This window comes from Thalia democratica, chromosome 7 (genome assembly GCF_965202585.1).
Source record: "Thalia democratica chromosome 7, ktThaDemo2.hap1.1, whole genome shotgun sequence".
NCBI classification, from domain to species: domain Eukaryota; kingdom Metazoa; phylum Chordata; class Thaliacea; order Salpida; family Salpidae; genus Thalia; species Thalia democratica.
In genome coordinates this window covers 45,243,707-45,261,404 of record NC_139171.1, presented here as the reverse complement: position 1 = coordinate 45,261,404, position 17,698 = coordinate 45,243,707, and the positions used below count along the sequence as shown (strand labels likewise).

The 17,698-nt window shown below is 30.2% G+C and overlaps 1 protein-coding gene across 1 annotated transcript; it reads right to left on the bottom strand.

The window, feature by feature from the left end:
• Nucleotides 1–12,097: 12,097 nt before the first annotated feature.
• Nucleotides 12,098–17,288, bottom strand: LOC145840254 (cytochrome c-like). The gene is made up of 4 exons (XM_082947444.1): nt 17,114–17,288; nt 14,985–15,065; nt 13,231–13,293; nt 12,098–12,243 (listed from the first exon to the last, which is right to left on the bottom strand). The coding sequence occupies exons 1-4, from the start codon at nt 17,226–17,228 to the stop codon at nt 12,164–12,166; spliced, it is 339 nt and encodes a 112-aa protein (XP_082803570.1). The 5' UTR covers nt 17,229–17,288; the 3' UTR covers nt 12,098–12,163.
• Nucleotides 17,289–17,698: the final 410 nt, after the last annotated feature.

The following is a 17,698-nucleotide window of genomic DNA, read 5'->3' as shown; positions in this document are numbered from 1 at the left end:
TTTATACACAATATCTGTAATTATGTATAAGGTCTAGTAAACTTTTTTAGTTGTTAAACCTAATATTACTTTAAGGCTTAATAACTGTAGCTTGGCCAAAGGAACCAAAATATTTATAGATATTTTGATATACCATTTTAATGTAGTAAATTAAAAACAAGTAAAGTATCAAAAACAGAAGTAATTTAGATATTTAAGAAGTATATGCAACTAGCATGAACAGTATTTTATGTCTTAAATTTTCTATTGACATGTTTAACACTTTCTTTTAAGTAAGATTTTAATCCAATTACTTTTTCATTAACTGATACTTATTCTATGAATTTGTTTTACTATTAAACTTATTTTTTAGATAGTAATGCAATAAAAAGTCAAAGATAGATTTAGTATATAAAGTAACAAATCAAGATTCTTATTTAAACAATACATCTACTTTATGAGTCTCTTTAAGTAAGTAACTATTTATCTTCTATAAGTAACCTTGGTTAAACTTTTGTTTATCCAGCCCACTAGATATTTTTATAACCGAACAACTTTATAATAACAATTATTTTAACTAGAAAAGTCCTACAAACTGAAAAAATTGTTGGATTCTAGTTAAAAAAATGGATTAAACAAACTAATAAATGTGTTTTAAGTTTTCATAAAAACTAAAGATGAGAAACTTTAACCAAGTTAGTAAATATATCGTTGAATGAGTACGGACCTTGAAAACATCCCGAAAATTCATACTAAAGAACAACTAGTGTAAAAATCTTTTGTGACGTTCTTTATATTAGACCTGCTACTCTACTAGAATGTAGTTTTGAAAACAAGTGTTTTTAGAGATTACGCAGAGACTATAAAAGGCCGTTAAAGTTTTATTAAGTTTTTCACATTATAGTTACAATAGAGTATTAAAGTTTTCCAAAATAGTTCGGCCGGCAACGGCTGCCTGCTGTTTAATAACTGGTAATCGCTGCAATCCACGTCGTAAATGTTGAGAATTTTGGGTGCAGTTCGGTGTATCTTACAACACCAGGTTTTCCGACAACTTTTAAAAGTAATCTGCAGCGTTTATTTCGTTCCTTTGCTTTTGCTTACAAGTAAAAACCTACAAAAAAGTTTATTTAAAATTGTAAACATGACTTGTTTTAATTCAGACAAGAGCTTTTTTGAAATTAAAAAGTTCAATTCTTTACAGTTTTAGGTTTGCAAAAGCACAAATATAATTATTTTTTATATCATACACATTGTATATTATGGCATATTCATACTAATAAAATTGAATTACTTTTTTAAAAAGTATTTACAATGTTTACTGAACTTAATTTTATCGAAAGATAATTTGAGTCGATAATTTATCTCATTTTTACAATTTAACAATTCTTAATCTACATAAAACTTTTTTCAAAGTTATAATAAATAAAATCTCTGTTGCTTTAAAAAACATTAAAAATTTTTGTAGTAAATAAATTATGATCTTATTGATTGTAGTTTTGAGAAATTACAAATAATGATGCATGTTTGAAACCAACAGCATAACTATTTTTAAGAATTAAGCTATAATAAAGTTTAAGACAAATTATTCGCATATAACTGATCATTTTTATAACCTCAAAATACCTAAAAATATATAAGTACACATAGAATTAAAATACAGTTTTTGAACTTTAAAGTTGAAAATAGATATTATGGTTGCTGTACAAAACATTTTTTAATAAAACGATCAAATTACCCAACTAAAGTTGTTAAACATTTAAGACTAACAGTTATTAACACACTTTAGATCAGATTTTCCCAATCTTTTTTCCATAAGGGCCTTTTCGAAAGACCTATAAAACGATGGCCCTGTAAAGCCTCTGGCTATAAATTAAATTCAGCAAAAGAGTTTTCTCTAATTAGGGGTTTTTTGTATTAATTTGTTAACTTTCTAAATTGCCGCCTTAGATTTGAATGATTAGATGTGTGAAAGCTCAAGCTGAACTTCCTATGTGCTAAATTGTGAGTATTGTCATTAATCTCTTATTTACTAGTTCTGTCTCTTAAATTGAAATTTCTAATAAAGTTAAATTGAAGTTAATTGTACTTTTGATTTTGCATAAATTTAAATAACTAAACTTTGGTGTTAATAGATCATTATATTGAAATTATCTGTAATTTGGTTACATAAAATTGAATAAATAAGCTTTGTTGTGGATAATTAATTAAGAAGCAAGCTGCTTTTGGTGCTCTTAATAATCTCTGAAATTTACAAATCAACTTTAATCAATTTAAAATAACTAGTGGGCCACACCTAACTCTTGGTATAGCATAATGAGTAATAGATCCAAGCCCACCAAAAAGGATAGTATGTTCTCTAAAGAGAACATACATCATACTTTAGACAAGGTCAACAACCCCGAAACTCGCTGTAGCCAACGTAACATTGACAGAGGGATCAACAAAAGGGGTGTTGACCCACACTCTTCGCGCCGTAGCCAACCTGGTCCATCAGACCAACCACAAGCAACGTGCGAAAGATATGGTGACCCGGACGTGAGTGAACACGCTTTAATTGATACACAGGGTATAGAAATCAGTGCCGAGATTGACATGAACATAGGGGGGGATCAGTCAGGAAATAACCAAAAGGAGGAAGAACCCCAGGCAGCAATGGGCAGTTATCAACAACCTAGAGACCAGCCTAATCCAAGTGGTCTGCCAAGACAAAGCTACCCACCCCAACAAAATTCTACACCTAGCAACTTTGGGCCTCCACCAAGGGTGACAGGACCACCTAGCAACAGCTCCATTCCTCCAGCAAGAACCTCTCCTTTGCCATTCCAACAACAATTCCAACCTAACAACTTAAACATGGACTATTCCCTCCAAAACAACAGGAGACCCCCTATTCAAGTGCCACCTCAAGAACTGAGTGCCGAGGAGATAGTACAGGGTTTGTTAGTCCAGTTTGTAAATAAAACCGCCCCTCGACAGCAACCCCCATCTCAACCGAGACCAACCAGAAATGCCTTAAACTGCACTATAAGTCATCCAGGAAATGAAGTGTCCACACCTTCAAACAAACCGAAGATGACTTTTCATATAAAGCAAACAGCCTCACGTAGTGCAGCAGAAACACCTGATGAGAACCAAAGTTCTGAGCAACCGCAGCCAGCATCACCAGGGCCAGCGTCAACGGTCAGCGCCACCTTAGCCAGCACCTCCACGACAAGCGCCAACGATCCGAGCTACCTTAGCCAGCACCACAATGGGCAGTCCCAACGGTCAGCGCAAACACAGCCAGCATCACCAGGGCCAGCGTCAACGGTCAGCGCCACCGAAGCCAGCACCTCCACGACAAGCGCCAACGATCCGAGCTACCTTAGCCAGCACCACAACGGGCAGTCCCAACGGTCAGCGCAAACACAGCCAGCATCACCAGGGCCAGCGTCAACGGTCAGCGCCACCTTAGCCAGCACCTCCACGACAAGCGCCAACGATCCGAGCTACCTTAGCCAGCACCACAACGGGCAGTCCCAACGGTCAGCGCAAACACAGCCAGCATCACCAGGGCCAGCGTCAACGGTCAGCGCCACCGAAGCCAGCACCTCCACGACAAGCGCCAACGATCCGAGCTACCTTAGCCAGCACCACAACGGGCAGTCCCAACGGTCTGCGCAAACACAGCCAGCATCACCAGGGCCAGCGTCAACGGTCAGCGCCACCGAAGCCAGCACCTCCACGACAAGCGCCAACGATCCGAGCTACCTTAGCCAGCACCACAACGGGCAGTCCCAACGGTCTGCGCAAACACAGCCAGCATCACCAGGGCCAGCGTCAACGGTCAGCGCCACCGAAGCCAGCACCTCCACGACAAGCGCCAACGATCCGAGCTACCTTAGCCAGCACCACAACGGGCAGTCCCAACGGTCTGCGCAAACACAGCCAGCATCACCAGGGCCAGCGTCAACGGTCAGCGCCACCGAAGCCAGCACCTCCACGACAAGCGCCAACGATCCGAGCTACCTTAGCCAGCACCACAACGGGCAGTCCCAACGGTCAGCGCAAACACAGCCAGCATCACCAGGGCCAGCGTCAACGGTCAGCGCCACCGAAGCCAGCACCTCCACGACAAGCGCCAACGATCCGAGCTACCTTAGCCAGCACCACAACGGGCAGTCCCAACGGTCTGCGCAAACACAGCCAGCATCACCAGGGCCAGCGTCAACGGTCAGCGCCACCTTAGCCAGCACCTCCACGACAAGCGCCAACGATCCGAGCTACCTTAGCCAGCACCACAATGGGCAGTCCCAACGGTCAGCGCAAACACAGCCAGCATCACCAGGGCCAGCGTCAACGGTCAGCGCCACCGAAGCCAGCACCTCCACGACAAGCGCCAACGATCCGAGCTACCTTAGCCAGCACCACAACGGGCAGTCCCAACGGTCAGCGCAAACACAGCCAGCATCACCAGGGCCAGCGTCAACGGTCAGCGCCACCTTAGCCAGCACCTCCACGACAAGCGCCAACGATCCGAGCTACCTTAGCCAGCACCACAACGGGCAGTCCCAACGGTCAGCGCAAACACAGCCAGCATCACCAGGGCCAGCGTCAACGGTCAGCGCCACCGAAGCCAGCACCTCCACGACAAGCGCCAACGATCCGAGCTACCTTAGCCAGCACCACAACGGGCAGTCCCAACGGTCAGCGCAAACACAGCCAGCATCACCAGGGCCAGCGTCAACGGTCAGCGCCACCGAAGCCAGCACCTCCACGACAAGCGCCAACGATCCGAGCTACCTTAGCCAGCACCACAACGGGCAGTCCCAACGGTCAGCGCAACCGCAGCCAGAACCACAACAAAAATCTCTCGACACTACCAATCACAACAAAGATAAAAGTGTAAAAAAATGGACATTTCAACTAAATAAATTCCCTGCACCCAAACCGAAGAACCTCCATCAGGGCCTACTATTTGTAACGGATTCAAACACAAATGTCATCTTTTTGGTTGACAGCGGATCCGAAATTTCAATCCTGCCGAAGGAATTGACTAACGGTATAGACAAATATTTTCCTAAACAAAGTAGAACCATCCAAGGGTTTGGTAACAAAACAACCCACCCTATTGGTAGCGCGGATGTCAAACTCCAATTGGGATTTTAGAACCCATCAACCACTCGTTCTGGGTTACTCAAGAATCACGCCACTTTGGCATTATTGGCATGGACCTGTTAAGAAAGAACGAACTAGCGATCCTGCCATCTACCTCTCAACTATGCAAGAGGGGGTCAAACGAATCAGCTAGACTGTTCGCACCTGCTGAGTTGCCCACCCCTATAGTTGCTTCAGTCAACCACATCAATCTGGGTGGTAAGAATACAACTCCGTTAGAAGAAAAATGCAAAAGACTATTAATGGACTTCCCTGAAATTACCAGGAAGCCAACCTACCACGCAAAGCCAAAACACAACTACGAGCTCGAGATAATATTGGATAATTACAAGCCTGCCATGGTCAAAGCCAGGAGACCTGGTGTTTTTTTGTACAAGCATAGAAAGATATTTGGTACTTTTTAGATGAATACTACTTAAGGGCTTATTCAAATAAGCAACAGTTGATTTTCACTGATTATTTTGTACAACACCTAGAAGCTGCTTGCATTGTTTATATTACTGTTAAATGACTTAACTTTAAGAATTTTTTTAATTTTAAAATTAATGGGGTTTTTGATTTTATATTTATTTGTACAACCATTAAAAATTGGTATCTTATAGACATGTATTTTTTTTGTAATTATCTTAGCTAAAATAGGTACTGTGTGATGTTTTATATAAAAATCTAAAATGTTCTATATTGCATTGAGTTTTGGTTGTCTCCTGTTTAGCACTGGGAAAGCTTGCCAGGCAAATTGTAAAAATCATGGCTCAGTAACTTTCACTCATCTAGTTTGGTGGGGTAAGTCGAACTGCCACACCCCAGAGACCTCAGAATGAACCATTCTAATAAGAACAAGCTGCCACTACGTACAGCAGAATTGTAGTGACGATGTCGATTCGTCTGGAAATGCATACATGGCAGCACACCTTCGGATCCCATGGGGGCAATGCCAACCCGTCTGCTGATGATGTCAAGCAGACCCTCGAATCCGTTGGCGTTGATGACGATGGTGAACAACGCCAGGTCGCCAGCGATTAATTCGCGGAGAAGGACGTCAGTGGAGCCAAACTTCCCGCCAGAGTTCCGGGAGAACCGCTACAAGAAGAGCGGCCGCAGCTGGAGCAACCAGAGAAGAGGAGGAGAAGGCGAGTAAGAAGAGGCCGAGCCTCAACCTCCAGTGTAAGAGTAAGGAACCATCATCATGAACGGTAAACATTGACTTTTAAACAAACTTTTGACTCATGATTGTAATTAGGAATTTGTAAATTTATATTCAAAAAAAGTCTTTTCTTTACAATTTCTTTAGAATTTCTTTTTTATTTTGTTAAAAAAAGCATTTTTACCACACTTAAAAAGTGTCTTAAGCATTTACTACATTTAAATACTTATAGTTTTAATTTTACTTTAAAAATAGCTAGTAGAGTGTTTAAATCCAGATTTTGAATTAGCTCAAAAATGTTGTTATATGCAAGTACCTTTTAGCACATAAAGTTGATGATCATAAGTATCTCTTAAAATATTATTTCTGATTATTGCATGTAAATTACAAAAAGAAAGTTATAAACTTATGTTGCATGCTTATATATCTCTAAGTTGAGTGCTTTAGTGTATAATGGTTTTCACCTTGACTATATTTAAAGTTTTTTTTTCAGTTTAACAAACGTTTAACACCTTAAAACTAATATTTATCTAAAAAACCTAAGTTAAAATTCTAAAAATATTTAATAAGAGGGGAAAATGTAAAGCCTCTGGCTATAAATTAAATTCAGCAAAAGAGTTTTCTCTAATTAGGGGTTTTTTGTATTAATTTGTTAACTTTCTAAATTGCCGCCTTAGATTTGAATGATTAGATGTGTGAAAGCTCAAGCTGAACTTCCTATGTGCTAAATTGTGAGTATTGTCATTAATCTCTTATTTTCTAGTTCTGTCTCTTAAATTGAAATTTCTAATAAAGTTAAATTGAAGTTAATTGTACTTTTGATTTTGCATAAATTTAAATAACTAAACTTTGGTGTTAATAGATCATTATATTGAAATTATCTGTAATTTGGTTACATAAAATTGAATAAATAAGCTTTGTTGTGGATAATTAATTAAGAAGCAAGCTGCTTTTGGTGCTCTTAATAATCTCTGAAATTTACAAATCAAATTTAATTAATTTAAATATCTAAATATCTAAATATCTAAAATATCTAAATTTAATTAAACAACTAGTGAGCCACACCTAACTCTTGGTATAGCATAATGAGTAATAGATCCAAGCCCCCCAAAAAGGATAGTATGTTCTCTAAAGAGAACATACATCATACTTTAGACAAGGTCAACAACCCCGAAACTCGCTGTAGCCAGCGTAACATTGACAGAGGGATCAACAAAAGGGGTGTTGACCCACACTCTTCGCGCCGTAGCCAACCTGGTCCATCAGACCAACCACAAGCAACGTGCGAAAGATAGCCCCTCCCAATATAAATTCTAAAAAAGTATTATACGACATTTTTGTTTATTTTTTGCTCTTCATCACCAACTCTAGAATATCTAGTGTAAATTTCAAATGACAGTCTTATGCCCCCTTTTGCAGCTTATGGCTCACTTTCTTTTAAATTTCCCTGTGCATTGGTGTAAGTTCTAAAGCTACCCTTAAAAACACCTATGACTTTTTTTTTCTTCATCATGTAGTTCATAATATATAGTGTAAGTTTGAAATGTTCCATTAATACCCAGTGCAGTGTAAATTTCCAAACTATCCTTAAGTACGCCAGACGTTTTTTTTGCTCTTCATCTTCAACTTTAAAATACTTAGTGTAAATTATTTAAATAAATAGTCGTATAGCCCCTTTACTGGTCATTGCCTTTGGCTCCCCCTTTGGTTCCTTTGAATCTTTTGAGAAACTTATGAGAAACCTTAATGTAAATGAACTCTTTAACATTGATAGACAATGATAGTAGCAGTGTATTTCAAGATGAAGTTTTAGATAAGGCTAATCGTTTTATAATAAGTAAGCATGGTTTTAACACGAGGTAATGTTTTTTATATTATTAATCATAGTCTATCAGGTAAAGCTATCTATGACTTATACAATTAGAAGAAGTTCTGTGAATAAAAAAAGTTTTAAACAGAACAAAAAAAGTGTTGTTAGTATAAGTTTCAAATAGTTGCAATCAATTAAAAAAAAAATAATAACAAAAACTGTTCGCTAGACCTAAAAGACAAACTATTATTACTTATATTTACTTTAAAACATTTATTTTACGGTAAATATCACAGCTCGTTATTTTTGTTAAAAATTGGATTTTATGTTGTTTTTATAAAAAATTTCTATTTACATTTCAATCATAAGAGATGTTATGTAAACAAAAACGAAATATAGCTCAATTTTTTGTAATTCAAGGACCTGGATACGCAAAAAGACCTCTCGGTCATCGAGTTGCATACCCAACTTAATCAAAATTATAATGAGCTACAAATGAAAAAAAAAAAAAGATAAAACTTTACAGTCATATTTTAAACTCTAAAACGAAAAATTTTATTAAAAATGAAACTATTAAACTTTACAACATTAAACACTTTTATATAAAAAAAAATCACAAAAATTACATATTTTTTATACACACATATATCTAACATTATATACACATAAAATATATATTGTGACTCTACGTCAAAAGGTAAATTTTTTATCTTGAATTTTTAAAGTTTTTATATTTATCAATAATTGTAGAAAATAATATAACCTTTTATATGAGTTAAAAAAGATTAAAAAAAAATTATTAATAAATAAACTTGAAGTTTTATTATTTTCAAATTTCTTACACTCTCGTTGTACTTTTTATAGTGAATGCCCCTGAGTGCTTTATTTAGGAGTAAATTGATTTCATTAACTTTTTTTTTATTGATTCTGCCCTAGCATAACAGACCATACCATATATGGCTCATAAAAAAAGAATTAATAATTAAATGTAAAGATATTTGATATAAAAAGTACCTTGTTTTATAAAGAACACCAATTGTCTTTAATAATTTACCTTTTACCATTTCAATATGTTCCTCCCAACTTAAAATATTATCTTTTATTACTCCTAAGTACTTGTAACTTTTTACCATTTTTATTACTGTTTTATCCATTTTGACACAAAGTTTTATACTTTTCCAAAAAATTATTTTAACTGGGTGAAATAGAATACTTCTAATTTTACATATATTTAATTTTTACTTACTATATTTAATTATTTAATTAATACTGTTACATATCTTTTTAGATTTATTCAAGCACTGACTAGGTCTTTGACCGAAACTTTGTTTGTAAAATAAAGTCTTGAAAGAATAAATTCATGTTTAATTTAAGTCTATTTTCTTCAGGCTAATTTGAGACTTTTTGAAGTTCAAAATTAAAGTTGTCACTGTCTTGTAAACATGTGTTTTTATTAAATGTTCTATATAGTAAGATATCGTCTGCAAAATTTAATAATTTTAAGTTAGTATTGTTTTGTAGGATATTAACTTGTATAAGAAATAAAAGAAGTCTTAGCACTGAACTTTGTGGTACTCGTACGTCAATTTTTTCACGTGTTGATTCATACACTAAGAAATTAACATACTGTTCCCTTTCAGTCAAGTAAGGTTAAATTAACAATTTCATTTTTCGTTTTACACCATAACATTCTAATTTGTTTAGCAAAACCCTTCTAACAACCTTGTCAACTGCTTTACTTAAATCAAGTAATACCGGACATACTGCTTCTCCCTTAGCAAACCTGTTCAGAAGACCTTATACAAATTCAGACAAAGCCAAGGTAGTAGAGTAATTCTCTCAAAAACCAAAATGTGAATTGTTTAAAATATAGTTTTTAGTAAAAAAAAACTATATAGACGATTGTATATTAATTTTTAACTATTTTATTTAAGTTAGATAAAATTGAGATTGGTCTATAGTTGCCTGGTAACTTTTTTGATCCTGATTTGAATATTAAAATTACTTTTGCTAATTTTAAACTATTTGGATCTTTACTTTCATTATATGCTTGATTAATCAATTCAATTAAAACTTTAGAGAAAGGAATGTTTATTTATTTTTTTAATTTTAATTGAAATATTATCATAACCATTAGCCTTGTTTGAATCTAAGTTTTTTATAATGTTAAATATTTCTGTTACATTAAACCATAAAAAAATTACATACTAACACTTTTTTTTATTTGCTGAGTTCAGAGTATCACTTTTTTGTACAAGTCTGTAAGCCAATATTCGTAAAATGAATATTTAATTCATCAACTATTTCAACTGGTTTGTTATAAGAATTTTCATTTATATCTAGCTGGTGTAGGAATTGGTTTTCTTGTTTTTTTCCTATTGGTTATGTTATTTATCATTCTCCAAATTTTGGATGTATTTTCTTCAGAGATTTTAAGCATGTTTTCATAATATGCCTTTTTTAATATTATTTTAATTTTTGTAAATTTATTTCTTTATTTTTTGTATTCTTGAACTTTAACTGGATTATAAAAATTATTTTTGCACATATTTTTGTATACATATATTTTTTTTTATGGATTTAATATTGCTTTAGTTATCCAAAGTTTTGATTTTAACTACAGTTTAGCTTTAGATAATTTTGTATGTGAAGAGCATTATTTATTTATTTTCTTAATAATCTAAATTTTAATAATGCTTTTTTACATTTATTTTTATTTGTTTTTCAATTATGTGGTGTATAAAAATAGTTTCTCTTTTTGTTTAGTTTTTGAGGAATCTACTGTTTGTCTATTAGCATTTTTTTACCTTTACTTTCATACTACTATTACTAGTAGAATTTATTCTAGGATAAAGAAGAAAATACAAGTTTTATAACAATTAAAACTTTTTTTTTTGACTAAAAAGTGTGTACTCAACTGGTTGATTACTTATCATTTAAGTAGTTAGTTATAGAAAAAAATATAAAGATTTTTTTTATATAAATAAAAACGATGATATTTTGTAATCTGTAATAGTTTAGTACAAAACAATTTTAAGCTTTCATGTAGAAAAAGTTTCTTTATTCTGTTAAAGACAAAGTTTTCTCAAAATCAACTTAAATTGTATATTTTAGAAAAAAAAATACATACAATTCTGTTTACATGTTTGAAAAGCTTATTTTTTTTTTGATTAGCTGTACTTATAATAAAGTTGTTAAAAACTAACTTAGTTATATAATTTTTTTTATTATTGTTAGTTTTTATCAAGATAAAAATTGTGTTTATAAAATTCTTAAAAACTATTTAAACTACTAAATTAATCACATTTAATCCTAATTATTTTGATTTTTTTTAATAAGTATTATAAATTTTAAATTTTAAATGATCGTATAGCGTTTTTTAATGCTGCTGTAATAATTCTTTTTGAGACTGTTTTAACTTGTAAGTAAAATTTTGTTTATTTTAATTTACCGTACAGAAATAATTAAAAATACTGTATACAATTAAACTTATTTTTTCTTTTTTTATGTATAAATCTTGATGGTGGTATATTATTAGTTTGTTGGGGTACTAACATAAAAATTCGTAACCTCAGGGATATATTTTATTCATTTAGCTAAACTAATTTAAAATAAAGGTTTCTTTCTTTTAAATCATGTTAGTTTAGTGATTTACTTAAGTAGATTATGTAATACATACTTATTAATTATGATCAAAACATTTGATTTAGAATACACATTGGATGTAGTATTCATAAAAGTAATATTTTTAATCATAAAACAGTTATTCATTATTACTAAATAAAATAACAACTTTCTTTATATTAAGTTTAGTGTTGTTTTTATACATTTTTCAAACTTCGATGTAGAAAAGAATTACTATCTCTTTTAAAGTTAAGTTGTGATTGCTAACTTTTTTTAAATATAAACAATTTTTTTAAAGTATAGTAAATAATTTTAGCTTATTATTGTAGCTTAACTCAAATCGAACTAAATTATAAATGTATGACAAAAAAAGCTATAAGTAAGCTTGTTTATGTTAATTTTTATTTAGACTAAAGTTGCAAAAATCTGTATAATAAAGAAAAATCTTATGTTTCGGCTTTTAAAAATGCAATTAAGTCAGCTCTTTCTTGTGGCTTTTTAAGTCCTGCAAACACCATTTTTGTACCTATAAAAATTGTAATGGTTTTAAGTAATTTTTATAGAAATTAAAACAATAGTATTAAAAAAACTGATTTAGTTTTAAGAAGCTTCAACGATAATGTTCTTCAGCTTAATTAATATCAAATATTAATTTTAATATTATTACGTATTTAACCTAATTAAAAAAACTAAAAACATCTAAGACAAAACTTTAATACATTAACATAAATACAATTGTTATACAATATTACATGTAATGTACTTCATTTTTAAGCTGCCATTAAAACTTCTTTTTAATATTAGAAGCTTTATTAGAAATTACGAAAAAAAATGTTGCAATCAATAAAAATAGAAGTTAACTTAAAAAGAAATAAACGTTTAGTTAGACATTTTTTAACGTATGTTAATAAAACTTTAGAAAAAAATTGATTATGTAAATTTTCTGCAACTCATATTATGTCAGTTTGTATTTTAACATAAAAAAAACCATTAAACCTTAAAGTTTTGAATTATGTTGTGTAAAACTTTGGTCATCTAAAGTATTAATTAAATAAAAAAATTGAAATTTGAACTATAATTATACCAACAGATACTAAAAATCTAGGAATAAATAATCAAAAAAAACTATGAATAAAAATTTTAACATATTTTGCTTAATAATAATTTTAATTTAGTAACTTAACAATCAGACAATCATCTATGGTTATTAAAAGCATGTATGTACTTAAATATACATAAATATGTTTCATATTATACAATAGCTTGATAGTAGAATACTTTATTGATCAATAAAACTTACCTTTAAAATAAAAAATTAAAAACAACAACTACTGTAGTTATATTAACCAAGACTTAAAATAAGTAATTACTTAAATTAAGTTTTAGTTTAGATATATTTACATTAATGATCACAAAGTATGGTAATTTTAAAAACAAATATAGATTTAAAATATTAAAAAAATTTTTATTTTGCTTTATAATAATCAAAATATAGTTTAATTCTTTTTCTTACCTGGAATATACTTTTTTGGGTTAGTAAGGTATACATCTAATGTTTTTTCGTTCCATTCGATTCCTAAGTTTGTAATTTTATTAAGATTATTAAGTTAGAATAATGTAACTAGTAATTGTTTAACTCTGTTTTTAACTAAGTTTAATTTTTGCTCATGTATCTTTTGTTATAACAGTCGTAAATAGCCTCTAATTTGGTTTTATGTTTTTTAGTTATTTTCAATTTAAAAATAAAAAAATCATTCAAACAAATTTTTTACATTGAAATATTTTTGATTATATTTAAGAAATTTTTAACAATTAAATGCAGTAAAAGAGTTTAAAATTTTTACAACATCTATTACCTTTAGTAACAAAATTTTGCATTGTGAAGTAAGTATATCAAAAACACTTTATCTATAAACTAAAAAGTACGAATATAAATAAATAAAAATTAAACAAATTTGATATATGTATTAAGATTTATATCGTTTTAGTGCTTTCACAACTTTAATTTGTTAATAAAAACTTAGACAATTTTAATGCACACGTTCTTTAATTCTACTTACTATCATTTTCAAAAATTTTGTTGATCTACAGCTTATAGCTTTACTATAACCTAAGTTAAAAAGTAAACAATATTTGTCAGATACAGAGCTTAAGAGCTGTTTTTTATTTAACATACATTATGGTTATTTGTTTATTTATAACAAAAACTGCTAGTCTTTATCAGCGTTATTTATTTCATAAATAAAAATTTAAGGCTAACGGTAGAAAACTTATTTGTTTCATTACACTTGTAAGATTTAATTTAACTTGAATTTCTGTTTAATACTAATAAAAAAGCAGTTTTGAAATTTAAAAATTGACAAAGTACTTATTATATTTTAAAATATATGATTTTTCCATAGTTTTCTAAATACGAGTTCAAACTATATTCAAATATGCTATCTTTATCTATGTATTTAATCAAAAAAAAAATTATAAATTGAAATCATAATTTTTGTTATTTTGTAAAACAAGTTTTTTATTCATGCTTCTATAACTAAGTTTTAAAAGTATTTAAGACCAAAAAATTTGTTGTTGTTTTACTGTAGCTTACACTAAAAATATTTAAGCTAAAGCAATATACCTAGAAATTTTCGATATAACTATGGAAAATTAAAAAATATATAAATTTATTGACTTCAAGCTAAAAATGCTATTTTTGAATCTGTTTATTTAAACTTTAAAGACTTTCAGCGCATTTGAACATGTTTAATAAATAATAAGTGAATTTTTTTTTGGCTTTAAGTTGCATGTATAAAATGTGACTGATGTTTTTTAGAAAACTTGTGGACCAAAACAAATATTTTTGTAAACATTTATTTTTATATATTGAAAATTTGCTTATATTAAAATATGTCCGTGAAAGATACATTTAGTTAGAAAGATACAAACCTGCTACGTTTTTTTTTTAATATCTTATAGGTTAAATTTAACTCGTAACTTAACTTTGAATTTAATTTACTATTATCAAACTAGTTTTCAGTTTGTAAAAGTAGTTTTTATATACTTAACCCTTTTAAAGTTTTATCAGCACTTTATAAATAATTTTTGCGAAACCAAACGTAAGTGCAAGTTTCTTTATCTTCAGAGTAACAAGTTAATATGGTTTTATAGTCTTACCATTTCTTAAATATTTTCATAACATGAAGCTTATTAGAAAAATTTAAATATTATCATTAAACTACTTACATCGATTTTAAATAAATGCTTCAAACAAGTTTTACAAACCTTTATCTTTGTTCGCTTGAGTGTAATCATAACCCGGTACTGATCCTGTTTTTCTACCGAATAAACCGTACAGCAAAGGACCTTGATAATTTAAATCAATATCTTTTATTTTTTATTGTTTGTACTAACTAACAAAGTTAAGTCGTAGTTTTTTTTAAGTATACAACCAAGAGAATAAAACAATTACATTTGATTCAAAACTATTAATATTTTTATAAAATAAAATTTTTATGATATTTATGGAATTATACAAAGAAGCTTTAAAATGTTTAACAGTCATAACAAAAAGCTTTTTTTGCACATTTTTTAAACATTAATTATATTTTATAATTAAACTTGAAAATTATTTATTTTAGTTGTTTTTCTAACAAAAATTTGATGCAATCGAATGAAATGATAAAATTATATGAAAACGAAAATTGATTCAATATTTGACGCCTTGCGTTTTTAAAAACTAAAATTATCTTTTAAAAATGTTTAGATTGAAGTAAAAATTACTGAACTTGTTTTTTTAAGTGAGTGAACTTTTTGGTAGCTTGTTTATAACTTAAATACCTTACAAACTTGAACAAAAACTAACAAAAAGATAAATATTGAGCCTATAAAATGCTGTAGCAAACATGCTTTAAAAACATAAAATAAAGAAACAGTTATATATTAATAAAACTTCGTTATTTTTTTTCCTAGCTTTAACATAATTTTTGTTTTATTAAGTACTCTATTTATGCTCTATAAATAATTTCTTTAACAATGAAATGAAAATACAACATCTTAATCAAACAATATAATTGTTTTTTTTACATTTCGAAACAATAAAGTACACTTAAGAAGCGAAAAGCTATGTTAACAACACAACCGAAAAGCAATAAAAGTAAAAGTTTTACGTAAACTTTTAAGAATTACTGTTTTGTTTTATAGTTTGTACTATTTAACTAGACATTTTCATTAAAAAAGCTTTTGACACCTACTAGTCTACTACCTACTTATATAAGTCTAAACTAAAATTAAACTAAGCTTGACATCAAATATTTGTTTGCACTGTTTTAAAGCTACATTAGTTATTCAATAACATTTGTATTTGGAATTTATTAGTCTGATAAGTTAATAGTGTATTTCAGCTTCTTTTTTCTTTCTATTAGTGATTTCTAAATTTGCAAATACTTTAAACTTTGCATTTTATTACTTATTTAAGTTAAATATACTCTAACATATTTAGCTTATAAAAATTAACAGCTTCGACTTCATCATAATGTACACCAAAGATACTTAAACTACTACTATAAATTAGCCATATCAATCTTTGGAATTTTGATAATGTTCGGTGGATTCTTTTGTAAACGTAACATCGGTCGACCAAGACCACATTAGCAATACGACATTAGAACAACAAATACAAAAAATGACAAAAAAAGAGCGTTTAGATAACATTTATAAATGACCACCAAAAAGATGATTGAAAGCGAGTGTAAAATAAATAAACGAAAATAAAAGAAGTCAAAAAAAAAAATTATCTCTATCTTTTATTTGCTTTTTGTTGTGTTTTAAAAAATAAAGCAATTACATCATTGTATATCAGGGATCGGCAAAATGCGGCCCGCGAGCTCCTTTTCAGTCAAAACAATAAAAACTAAAGATTTTGTAATAAACTTAAGCTCTTAATTTAATAAATACCCTTTATTAGTGCTCTAATACTGCTTAATTTATCCTATTTTGATGTTGAAGTATTTTTCTACTAATTAGTAGAACTTTTTAAAAGTAAATGCGGCCCACAAAGGTGTTTTCTAAGTAGTGCGGCCCGGGAGAAATTTTTTCTAAAAAAATTGGCCAGCGAGTTACATTAGGCTGCCGACCCCTGTTGTATATAAACTTTAACTCAACAACAACACCTCTTTGCCCTATCAAAATAGACAGATGATAAAAACAAACGAACAAAAAGTTTTGCATAATATCTTAATTACTTTAGAAATTCCACAAGATTTGCTTATACTATATTAAAAATTTAACTCCGATTCAATAAGAACTAGAAATGCGAAAGAAAACGAGCACCGAGCACAAATGTTAGTTGATAATTTCTCGTGTCAAGTTCTTAAGTTAGTAGATTTTTTAATAAAACAAAGTTTGATAAAAACCTGTTTTATTGGTACCATCTGCAGCATATGTATGGCATTGCGCACATTTTTGTTTAAATATTTTAGCTCCTTTCGTAGCATCTCCTACTAACTCTTTTTTACTTTTTTTGCCCATTTCAATTTTTTTATTACTACTATGAATGTATGCCTGTTTTAAATTCTTTCAGTACTTTAGTAATACTGTTCTTTAAACTAATTTAGTTAATAAATTTGAATAATAATATTTTAAGTCAAATGGTACTACTTAAAGTTGCTTAACTCAAACTTTATTTAAGATGTATTTTAAATTAATGTAAAAAGTTGTTCAAACGACCTGTAAATTTATTATTATCATTATTTTTACTGCAACACTTTCTTTTTTGCTGCAATAATTTTTTGTTTCTATCTTCTTCAATTTAAATTTTTAAACTTATTATTAAACTTAATATTAAACTTTTTTAAATTACTTAACTTTAGTTTACTTTAATATTGATAATCTATAAATATATGCAAAAAAAAGAAGGTTTAAACTTATTTTGTTAACACCATTATATCTAATCTTAAGTCTGAAATAAAATAACTTTTGCTTTTATAAAAAACATACAA